Genomic DNA, 13,287 nt, shown 5'->3' with positions numbered 1-13,287 from the left:
GGATTAGACAGAGCAGTAAATTGTAAATAATATTTAATGCTGTTGTATCACAAGAAAAATTTTGTTTTAACAGCAGAGTGTGTTAAATAATTAAATAATAATTTTCATTGTTTTCTGAAGTATAACATAATAAAAATCTTTCTCTTGTTATTTTATCTAAGTAACTAAAATTTATATACAATGTTGCACCTGTCTTTCCACACCGATAAATCAAGTTAAACGCAAATTGAACTGAATGCACGGATTGTTCTGTTCCAGAAATGAATGAACTTCAGTGAACTTTTAATTGCCGTCAACATGCCTGTCAAAGGAGTTCGGGTGCTACCAGACATACCGAAGAATATGCCAAACATGGAGATCTTGATTCAGGAGTTCGAAACTGGTTTCTGCTCGATGTCGACTAACTACCAGGATACCGCATCGAAATCGTCAACTTCGAACGACGGCAATTTCGTTAAGAAGCTCGTCAAAGCTTACGAGTCAAGCGTAAGGGCATCTAACGAGAATAGTCAGCGAGAAGGAACTAAAGAAAAATTCGGTTTCTTTAATACTCTTGATGTTACTCAGAATCAAAAGAACGTAGAAAAAAATGACTCGAATCTTGCGACATACGATACGCCCAGTTCGCAATGTCAAAATAACTTAAATAAAAAATCCAAGATCTTTTTAACTTCGTTTGAGGAATGCGAAGTCGAAGATGATTTTGTGATTGTTAATCGATATCATTCGGAAAGCGATAAAAAACCAGTTTCGATGACGTGGCCGCGATCCTCTTCTAAGATTAACATGTACAGCTCCATTGGCGATGATATATTGATGAATGTACAATCCAGTCCCTCGAAGAAGAATGAAACGTGGGACCTGAAAAAGAGAGATATAAAATTGGAAGATAACTCGATGAAGAATAAATTAATGATTTGCTCAAGTCCTTTGGAGGATATTGAAGACACAAACTTGGACTACGAGGATCCTCTTGATGACATTTTGACAAGTTCTTGCGACTCGAGCAGCAATAACAGCTATAGAAATTTACAAGCCGACCTATATGACTTCGAAAACAAACAATGGCAGCTCGAACTCTCCTCGACCTCATTGTCATCGTTGTCATCTTCCTCGAGATCATCATACAACAATCTGTTAAGTATAAATAGCGATCTGCTGTTGGATTCATCTTTTCAAGACATAACATCTTCTAAAAATATTCCGAAGAACCAAGAGAATCTTCAGAATTTCAAACCGGTTCCAAGTTCATCGTCTAACTTCGACCGGAAATCGCCAACAATTGGCGCTTTGCTGAATGAAGATCAACCAATTAAGATTAATGACGATACGTGCATAACATGGATATCAGCGTTGGGCGAGAAACTGTCACGAAAAAAACCATTGAAAAAGTTACTAAATTCGACATTCTATACCAAACTATTGAACTATAAGAAAGTCTGGAAAAAATCGGCAGAGAAACAACAGAATAAACGTACTTCCGATTCTGGATTTATCGATCAATTTTTGTCCTCGTCGTCTTCTTCACAAAAATCCTGGCGCTTCGATCCTGAAAAACCGACTTTCAGTACCTTCGGTCACACTGAAAATGATTGCGTCAATAATAAGGTGTCCAAGAGTTCTCGCATGGTCTTGACCGAAGTGCCCTGCACAACCACTGTCTACAAAGAGAACCGTCAGAACATCGAATCTTCATTGAAAAGCATGCCTGTAAATTCTTCAACGTTGAAAGTCTCTTGCGGATACCCGCCGCTTCTTAAGCACCCTTATCTGACCCAAAATGTGATCCCCAAACATCCCTTCGTCACGAAGACAAAGCTGGATCAAACAATAGAGAAGGAGTCAGATGACGAAGAGATGAGATACGACGCGAAGGAATGTAAATCTGAATTGGAATCTTCAAGTATGTCGTTTGTGTCTGAAGCTGATCTTAACATCTTATTCTCCAGAATGTCCGAATGGTTAACTTCATCTCCAAACAACAACTGCGATCTGTTGAGGTAATTATATTGATAATAATACTATTATTATAAATTATAACAATAATTATTATTAATTACTAATAGATTATTAATACGAGAGGAAAGCAGAAAATAAAGTGAATTTATGTGTTCCTTATGTATATTACACGTTAGCAAAATATATACAACATTATTTTTCAATTTAATCACTCAGTTTTATAAAAACATTTTGTGTAACGATTTACAAGTCCTCTGATTTCGTTTGTGAAGAAGGGGGAATTTTGACTTCGAAATCATTACTTTCTGTGTAAGGAATAAATAAATTCGCTTTACTATCTGACTTTCCCTTGTATTTAATATTAATAATATTATTATTATTAGTAATAATAATATAAAAATGATTTATTATATAAAAATGAAAATATGATAATATACAGAGTGTCTATAAAATCTTTATATTTTGGAAACGGTTCAAAATGATGAAAAACCGCAAAATATGTGTTCAATCATTTTGAGGGGTTACTCTTTGAACGGAGGAGAGTCGGGGAGATTCTCTTCCTAAGGGGATGCCCAAGGGAGATCTCAAAAATTTCAAATCCCCTTTATTGTAACATATCATACGAAAGAGCATAAAAAAAAACTTTTGGTTCATTGCGGAAGTTGATACATTGACTCATTCGGGAGTTATTCAGTGTCAAAGTTTGAAAAATTTTATTTGTTCTTATCTTCAATATGTGTTGGATTTATTGTAGTAACTATTCAAAATGGACACCGTTTACTTCGTGGCAGTAAAACAATCGATTATAAAATTCCTGTCTTTTATACGGGTGAAATTTGTGTCGTTTTAAAACTTTGACAATTGTAGTTTTGGGAATATTGCTTTCATTACTAACAACATTGTAAGTTGTTTTAACGATGTTGGTTTAACAAAGTTGTTTGACCATCTGCAATTTACACGATCTATTATTTCTATTTCCTGTGACATCGTCTATCTTTTGTCTACCAGATCGTGGCCAGTCTTTAACACTTTGTGTTTCTCAAAATTTTGTTACAAATTGCTGAACGTAAACGCGACTTATTGGACGTTCTGGACTAATTTCATTAAAACGCCTCGCTGTTGCACAGTAATTACGGCCATACTCTGTGTAAAGAAAAATAATCTTTACCTTGTTCTCAGCAGAACGCGCAGATCGATCACAATCCATTGTAAAGAGTATAGTAATTGGGATCCAAATTGAAAAACTAAGTTAACTGCACGAACTGTCGATGTCCAAAGCATTTTCGGTTACTAATATACTATTTTTTGTTGTGTGTAAGGTATGCTCTTGCAGAAATGTTATTGTATGTAGAATAGAGAGATATATAAAGAGAGTAGCGCACCAATTAGCCGGAAGTTGCCATTTGGTGTTCTACATCTGGGGTATCTATATGATGCAATTCCTTGTCTTAATCTCTTCTTTCTTAATATTGCTTCTTTCTAACTAACAATAAGAATACCCAATGGCGAAACCAATCAGCATTAAGCGATGTCTACAATGAGATTTTAAGGCGTAAAAGATTTTAAACATTAAGCCGTAAGAAATTTACCGATCATAATCACGTATTCTCCTTACATTTGATTGTGATTGGTCAATTTCTTACGGCTTAGAGTTTAAAGCTTGAGTTTTATGTCTCAAAATTTCATTGTAGACGCCGCTTTAGGCACACGCATTGGTGCTACTCTCTTTATACTTACTCTAATTATATGTGAATTCCAGCACGCTCGAGCGCGCTTTGAATCACAACGGATTATAGCAGTTTATAAGCATATTTAAGAAAACATTTCCGAACATAAGATAGGAATTTCATAATCGATTATTTTACTGTTAAAAAGTTATCGGTTTTGAGCAGTTATTGCAATAAATCCAACACATATTGAAAGTAAGAACAAGTAAAATTTTTCAAACTTTGACACTGAATAACTCCCGAATGGATCAATGTACCTCCATATTGTACCTCCATAGTCAACCTCCATATTGAATCAAAAACTTTCTTTTTTCAATGCCGTTTTATATGATATGCGACAATAGGGGGGGGGGGGGTTCCGAAAATTTTAAGTTGGGGTTCCTCTGGGGCATCCTCTTAGAGAGGAAATCTCCCCGATCCTCTCAAAAGAGTAGCCTCTTGAAATTATTGAACATGTATTTTGCGGTTTTTCATAATTTTGAACCGTTTTCAGAGGCGGTAAGAAACTTATAGACACCCTGTATAATGATATACATGCAATATAATTTTATGTATATATACGTATATATATGTACATAAAATTATATATTATTATATATTATCATTTGTATATAAAATAACATAATATATGTAAATATATACAATATTTTAAAATGTAATAATTAATAATACAATAGCAATAATGGACAAAAACGAAATTTTATTTTGATTTTTTCGTTTTTTATGGTGTTATACATATATAAAGATAATAAATAATAAAATAATAGTTTCCATAATTTGCAATGCAAACACAATTCGATTACTTTAATAAATATGTATATGTATATGAATATATTCAGGTCACGTTTATATAAATCAACGTCAGCACTCGATGAGTTTGCTCTTCAGCAGACACCGGATCATAATGTTCCTAAGTTGTGCAACTTCAGCATGAATTTCTTATCTACCACACATAACATGCAGAGAGAGTCTTGCATGCGTTATGCCACCATTAGTCCAAAGAATTTAAGATTTTCCATATCACGGGAGAAATCACAAGCGATCGAAAGGTGTTTCGACATCTAGAAGGGTGCTAGCGATATTCTTTCTTTCGGAAGAACTTTTAGGGTGGAAATTTTCCAGATTGAAATTTAATTAAACTTCGTCGCTGAATAGTACGTCACGCTGGATAGTAATCTATTTAAATTACGATCAAGCTTCCCACAATTGGAAGTAGGTCTTTGAAAATTAATTTACGATCGTTTCACACAATTATTTATAGTTCAAACTTATAATTCTAGTGCACGTCACTTTACAATTAGATGTTGGAGCGATGATTCTGTTATACTGATTTACTATTAGGTCGATGAGAGCAATTTCGATTTATGTTTTGTTTGTAGCATTTGCTATTTACGCCGCAATGGTTGACAGATCATTGGCAGATTTGCTGAGTCAATTTGCTCTGACGTAGTGATATTAACTGTTATTGCAAATTTCGGAGTATCGTTGTATAATTGTTATACTCAATAGGATTCTAATTCAATGAGAATTTTTACTGATAATTTAAGTTGTATATCTATTTAGCTATTTATTACTCTATTATATTTATATAACGATACTCAACAAAGTATTGAATCTTGTGTAAGTCCTACAATAATTATCTTTCATAGCTTTTATAGCTACAATTTTATATATCGATTTCGATGCGAGATTATTCTTGTATAATTAAAACACGTACGGGAATGTGCCAATTAAAAATGTGATCCAAAAAATTGAAAATTAGACTTGTATGCGTCTCGTTTGTCTTCTTTTTCTAAAACCATCAACATGAACACTCGGAGAGATTTCCACCAAAAAGAAGTTGAACGATCATGTAATTTTATTCTTTGCGAACTTTTTATCGAAAAAAAGGTATATATAGTAATACGTCACGCATTCTTCATAAATTTCGCGAATTAGCACTCGAGATCGCATTTTTAATCTATCTTTTTTTAGCTTTAACATTAGATTCAATTAATCTTTCTGTCGTATTACGCAAGAGGTAAAAGGAATTTGACATTTATAGTTCCATTTACTTGTTCGTTTCTTTCGTCGAAATCGATAAGTTTCAACAGACAGATTCGTGATATCGTATAAATCTCGTTTATTTCTTGCGAAATGATACAACGAAGATTCTTTCAAAGACAAGACCACACGAAGAACGATATCATGTAATCTCCTCTCTTATTGACAAAGATACTCTCCTCGAGTCTCTCGTATTTCTTTCGGAAATGTTGAAGAAGACCTCGAGCAGCAGTGAACGGATTGATAATTGTAGAATAACGATTTTGCGGTTCTTGGCGTAGAAACTTATATATCATAGTTTACTATAAGATTTATTTATATTAAGAGATAAGTAATATTTTTTAATACGACAGTGTATACACTTGACCGAACACATATTGTGTTCGAGAGATTAATATATACAAAATGTTATCCAAATTCAGAATTTTACGTATCCTATTCAATAAGTAAATCCTTTTCATCTTCTTTATCATTTTTACAATTAATTTTGGTGTCAGATAAATATTTTCCTTTACTAAGATTGGATTTATGAACACATTTTAACGGAATACTTGTAGAAATTATACAAAGGAAGAACGGTTTTGCTAAAGTATTCAGAAATTTAGTTAGGTACAGATCTGAAAATAATTTTATTGGATTATTAAAATAATTATGAAAGGGTTTAATCTGGTTGCTAGAATGTCAAAACTTTTTGCAGCATTGCTCATCATACTTAAGATTCCTATGTAATTACTTTGATGATTCAACAAAATTATTTTAAAATCTATATCTAGTTAAATTTTTTGTTAAAATTCAGCAAAATTGTTTTTTCCATATTTTTATTTTAAAATATTGCCTATATCTTTTAAAAATGTATAGCTTTTAAAAATTACATATTGACGTGTGCAAAGCTTTAAATTTCCAAGTTCCTTTTGCTTAGATATTTGTCAAGGATGTTTTACGAATTTAAAATTAACGATATGAATGAGGAACAACATCGTCAACACAATAATACCAGTACAATAGAAATTTTGAATAGCAAGCAATGTGACGAAATTTATTTATACTTAACGATTAATGTCACGTCAATTTGCATGAAATTCGCACCCAAGCGTTCTACATAAAATGCCCACGACAACAATCATCTGGCATAAAAATGGCAAACACGTAATAATAAAGAAGGGATATGTTTGCTCATGTTTGTTTGATAAAGATATTCTATAATATAATGGAAACGACGACCGAGAGGCGTTATTGTCATGATTGTATAGAAACATAGAAACTGTAGACTTTTCATAAAAAAAGCTATTCGTTTCGAAGGATGGCTGCTCATTTCGTCGCGAAACATTGTCATTCTCTTAATCCTTCGATAACGAAACTTGTTCCACAAGATTGTTACAGCTCGCATCTCTTCGTAAATTTTTTGCAACCATATTTATTTTTGTCTAACTTAATTTTAAACAATTGTAATGATATTATGTCAATTCAATTTTATTAAAAATTAATTATAAATATTAAATGAAATTTTGAGAACAATATTTATTAAAAACCAAAATTTGTTAAAAAATTGTTTATCTATCTGATGTGAAATTAATTCAATGATATTATGTTATTTGTGTTATTTGTTGAGGACCACATTGGAAGTTTATAATTGCTTATGCAATTATACAACATTATGATTGTCGGTAATCGTAACATATCATTAGCTGTAAACTAACAATTGTTCGAGTGATAGTATGACAAGCGACAAATTCGGAAATTCTATTATCGTTTATCTATCTCGTCTCGTGAAATTCAATTAAGCCTCAAAACCGCACCGAGTTTGTCAGCTCCGTTCTTCGTTCTCTAGTTCGATTTCAGCGTGTCGAATTCGTTAAACCTTTCACTGTATATACTATCGCGGAAATATCGCTCGTAAAAAAATGGACAATTTGAAACGGATTTATTTGTTTTACACTTTTTAATTTACAAAATCAGAATTTAGCTTAAAAACTTTTACATTTCTATTTTTTATATTTCTGTGTATCTATTCTAATTTGTAAATCAATCGCAGATTACAAAAAAGAATTAACACAATGATCACTTTTCAAAAAATTAATTAAATTTAAAAAATATTACAGTACAATACGTTTTTATACGTTTCGCAGACGTCTAGAACGTTATTTCACGAGGAATATAAAGTGGGTAAAATATAAATATTAATTGTTAAAAAATATTAATTATTATTATAATAACGTGTTCCCTGTATAAAATTTAAATTTTTTAATTCAAATTTAAAAAATTCATTCTCTTTGAATATTTGCCATTCTTAGAACATCGAGCCGGCATATCACGTACGATCGTTCGATGACGTAGATAGTGGCGTTGCAGTTTTCCGCCCACGTTAAAAATGGGCAATGACGTAAGTATATCTATTGAAACTCGCCCACGTGTGTACGTACGGGATAATATATAATATCTCTGGGGACATTTTCTTCTATAGATTCCACAATCATTTTTTTTCTTTGGTCAATCTTTTCATCGCAAAGGAAAAAGAAAACATTTTAATTGAAAGCAATCCTTCCGCAACATTTGGATGTTTTAATAAAAAGAGAATATTCAACGAAAGAAAAAAATAACGTGCTATTTTTTATATGCTGCAACTGTGAAATATACAGATAATCAATATTATATCGATTCTGAAATTAAAGCAAGTGTACAAGAAATTTGGGTTGTATGAATCTCGAATGTTTATCTTTATATTTGGCGACAAGAAAAATCTCATTACTTAAGCACTTCTCTTCTTAGAGAAAAGATCGAAGAAGATTTACGGTTCATCGAATCATAAATTTCCCTAAGTTTTAAGATTATACTGCTATTTCCAGCGACGACGATTTCTATCATTGAAAAAGCAAGTTAATAAACTCATTTAGCCGAACTTTATATCTCCCCTGAGTCATCGCAAATAATACGGCAAGACCAGTCGAAAATATGTTAGCAAAATTATATTATAGATATTTCCACATTTTAGTTTTTATGAATATAATTGCGCTATCATATACAAAAAAATCTTTCTCAATTTCAATATCAACTGCTTTTTTAAATTTTTCCTGTGTAAAAGTTTATATTTTATTAAAATGTTTAAAACAATCTTATAATAATATAAAACATTTAAGATTAATAAAATTATTTTTATAAAAAATTTTAAATAACAAAATGTTTTAAATAACAATAAAAGCGTTTAAAAAATAATAAAATTTTTAAAAATATCTATAATCAAAATTTTACGTAGAGGAGATCGGGGCTGATTATCATACAGGATTGATTGTTAAAATACTCATAACTCAAACAGAATATAATTTACAATCTCTTTTTTGACTGTAAATTGCTATTATAATATTGATTTGTTTAATTAATTTTGCACCATAAACATTAATTATATATTATTTATAACGATTTTTAAGAAAATAAACTTGGTAAATTGTTCTTATTATCTATTTTGCTGTCTGACAAGTCTTTAGCATTATTAATTGCGATATCCTAGTATTCAAAATGACATTTTAGAAAATCTTTGCTACAATTAATCATTATCCTGATAAAGTTTGTGAATACAATCTCTTTTATAATTAAATGGCTATGTGGAGTAGATTGACCAAAATGAGAGATAAGGTGACAATTAATTTTAATATCTTTAGAGAACATATTTTTGGAGAATATACTTAGAAATATATTATATTTCATATAAATATACATGTTTCTTTTATTTTTCATATAGAAACTATGGTACAAAAATAAATTTATTTTATGATTAAAATAACTATTTTATTTGTACCATACTATTTATTAATACCATAATTATTTCTTAAATATATATAGAACTGATATTAAAATAAAAATTGCATTTTTTATATGTGTTGTCTATAACAAATATGCTACTATCAATCCTAGAACATGTGATAATCAACCTAAAACACAACACATTTTAACAAAAGTTAAAATAAGTAAACGGATTGATGCTGAGAGTTATGGTAGAAACAACTCAGTATCAATCCATTATTTATTTTAACTTATGTTCAAGCTATTTATATGACGAATACTTTCTTCGAGTATTTGTATGAAGAAGGATCCAAATTGGCGATCAAAATGTCTACCTTTTAATGTATGATGAATAAATTGATTACGCATGACTAACTAATGTTGGCTTTTATGGGCACCTTTATACGTTGATTTACATTTATTATATAACACACTATCTGAAGGAAGTCCCTAGGAGAGAATGTAAGAATGTTTTTTAGACATAGGAAAACATTCCTTGGAGGTCCTCTGGAAAATGTTCTTTGGTGGTCGGACTATATGGATCGATACAGATAACAAGAAGCACTGGGAAACCTTCATTACTTAATATAATGATTTTTTTTTATTCTATCGTGCAATCAGTATTATTGCGTGCAGCAAGAAGAGATCGCGTGCATCTGCTGGGAGAGAATAACGTCGGCGGAAGCCGATGAGAGATGCAATTTTCCGGAACGATGGCGTGGAAAATAGATGCATCGCCATCGTGGTAACATTGCCGACTGCCGATGACGACAATTTTCTTATTTTCTTTCATTTTTCGACGACGCATTTTGCGATCGTTGCTCGCATCTTGTAATATCGTCGTCCATAAAGGAGAGCGTCAACGTTTTTCCAGGAAGCCACCAGAATAAAAGTCATTGCACACTAAAAATGTGGTTGGAAAATAATATTTAAAAAATTTAAAAATAGGATTATTATATTTCCTTACACATTCTCGGAATAATGGGAATAATAGAAAAGCTATTTGGAAAGTTTTCAGCATCCTACGAAAAACATAATCCCTCGAGAACGTGAATTATAGCCCGTTTTCCGCGCAATTGTACATACGTACTCACTTTCTTACAAAAATGCACTTTCACAATGGGAGAAAACGCGTTTTATTTTTTTTCTCTCTTTTAAAAACGTACACCTAGAGTTTTTAAATTTCGGTTTACCAGCTAGCATTTCATCATTGTTTTTTATATCATTTTTTATCTCACTTTCATGCTGAATATTTCCACAAAAAGAAAATTATAGTATTATCTATAATATTAAAAACTTCTTCAACCATTGTTAAAGTAATAGCATACTCGAGAACAATAAACTCAGGTTATGTTTGAGAAAGTCATGTGCATGTAAAATATAATGCATTGTTAAATATGTATGTAAAATATAATGCGTTGTTCCCACAGTATAATATACTGACAAAGAAAAATATTGTTCAAAAGCGAAGAAAAGAGAATATTAAATCGTTTTTTAATAAGTAAACGCTACCTATAACTGCAGGTTATAATAAAATATTAATTTATGATTAATTCTTATTACACTAAAAAAATACATGTGTTTTTTCTACGTATATAAAATGATTAGGTATATTATCTATTGCAATAATGCAACATTTTAACTGTTTTAATTTCTCAAATAAAATTATTGATATCTTCATATTTTAATTATTAAGCAAATAGAAATATAAATCAATTCTGTTTTATCTTAAAACTTTAAAGAAAAAATTTACGAAAGCGTCTCTAATATTCGGTATGATATGACCACTGAATTTTAATTCTATGAATTCAGAAAAATATGTTTTATAAGTTTAAAATGATTAAATTAGATCGATAGATCCTTGTTTTATTATTATACAATCACATGATGAACCTTCTTTAAAATTTTTATATCACTCAGTTTGAAATCCAGCCGCGAGCAAAATGAAGTAGGTAATACTATGCTAATTCAATGACGTCAAATTGACACGAAATGCTGGTTAGGAAAAAGCTGCACCTAAACAAATTGTTTTGTTTACGTCCCGCAACTTTTGCCGAGCTATCATATCATTCTAAAATAATGTTAACATATCCAAGAATTATCAGAGATATTAGATATCTACTATGAATGTTTTTTTTCTCAACAATATTTTAAAAAAATATATTTTAATCTTTACTGATTAATATCCTCATCTTCTTAAGTAATATTTTCTTTGTAGATTTATATATATATATATATATATATATATATAAAAATAATTATATATATAAATTTAAATAAAACAATTATTTAAGATAATTATTTAAGTTTAATGACTCATTTGGAAGTATTGGATGCGTATGAAGATTGTATATTATTATTTACCAAATACTGTAAGGATCAACATAGCGTTTATATATTGCTATAACTTAGGGTTTAGAGACATTATTAATTTTTTAAAATACTGCACACCTTTTAATTTATATGTCTTTTTATTTAGACATATTTTATATTTTACATTATAAGTAAGTTCATAACCGAATTTGTTAATGAAAATGACTCGGAACGATCGAGTATGTTTGTTAGGCCATTGTTTTTGTTTATGATTTAACTATTTATATTATTAAAAACATTTTTATATTAGGCTTGCCCTCTTTCATATTATTATTTAATGGTTTAAAAGATATTTATTTAAAAATGATTATTTTATGAAGAAAACAAATATGGTATTTTAGATTGCCTTATTTTGTGATATATTTTGTAGGAAGAGAAGAAAAAATATTATATATAACTTTGAAAAGGGGAAAAGGATTCAAAGCTTCCAGTTTTGTTTAAAAAATCTAATCGAGTGATTTAGCTTTTGATTTAGCGAAAAATAACCTCTTTGATCATGTCGAATCTCGACATCTTTTCCTGATATAGTAACTCAGAACCGTTTGACTTGCCTTCGCAGCGGTACGAGTACTCTTCTTCATTCCACAGCTTTTGACGTAATTTAGTAAAATTTAGCTCAAAGTTACAATTTAGACTACGTGAATATTATTTAAAACAGCTCGTTGTCCTGCTTGGTGTGTTTTTGATATTAGAATTAGCTCTTATCAACAACAAGATCTCTTCTGACAGAAGCGACATAATATACTTTTGCGTTGCATCCTTTGACGATTCTAATTTAACAGAATACAAAATTATTCTACTCTACTTTAGCGGAGTGAATTAGACTTAATTTTATTTGTCCGACTTTGTTTCATAGCTTGTAATATAAATTATTAAATTATCTATGATGCCTGATTGAGCATCAAATTATTAAAAATTGCTCATCAATTTAATTAATTTATAATATTTTTGAAGTAGTTTAATTGCGTTTATAAGTTCGGAAAACCAATTCGGCGCGCAGTTTAAATGACTACAAATATGGTATATATATATATATATATATATATACATGTACATATATAATGTACATATAATTTAGATTGAATTATTTAAGCATTAAAGATCCAGCTTCGATCGGTATAGGCATTTAATTTCTAGTTCGTAATGGTTGTGTTCTCATAAATAAGATTCTTATTGTTTAAATTATTAAAGTTTACATTCTGAGATTACGACAGAATTGAAATCAATTTAAAAGAAAAGTAGACTTTAAGATCTTTTAGAAGAGTGCAAGTGTTGCATTGAAAAATATAAAATATACACAGGAAAACATGTTGGGAATGTGAGATCGAGCTTTATATTTTTCCTCTGTATTAATGTTTCAATATCATTCATTTCTTTCCCCTCTAACGTCTCTTTTAAAGAAGAAGATGAA

The 13,287-nt window shown here is 30.2% G+C and overlaps 1 protein-coding gene across 3 annotated transcripts in view; it reads left to right on the top strand.

The window, feature by feature from the left end:
* Positions 1 to 11,556, top strand: part of LOC105148812 (uncharacterized) — an 85,377-nt gene extending 73,821 nt beyond the window's left edge. For all 3 annotated transcript variants that reach the window (XM_011060755.2, XM_087409891.1, XM_087409890.1), the window contains 2 exons: positions 259 to 2,000; positions 4,526 to 11,556. In XM_011060755.2, coding sequence (XP_011059057.1) covers positions 265 to 2,000; positions 4,526 to 4,751 — 1,962 coding nt within the window. In that variant the 5' untranslated portion in view covers positions 259 to 264 and the 3' untranslated portion in view covers positions 4,752 to 11,556. The remainder of the gene's footprint in view (positions 1 to 258; positions 2,001 to 4,525) is intronic.
* Positions 11,557 to 13,287: the final 1,731 nt, after the last annotated feature.

This window comes from Acromyrmex echinatior, chromosome 9 (assembly GCF_024713525.1).
Source record: "Acromyrmex echinatior isolate Ae372 chromosome 9, ASM2471352v2, whole genome shotgun sequence".
NCBI classification, from domain to species: domain Eukaryota; kingdom Metazoa; phylum Arthropoda; class Insecta; order Hymenoptera; family Formicidae; genus Acromyrmex; species Acromyrmex echinatior.
The sequence above is the reverse complement of the archived record's forward strand: the minus strand, read 5'-3'. Positions and strand labels throughout refer to the sequence as shown.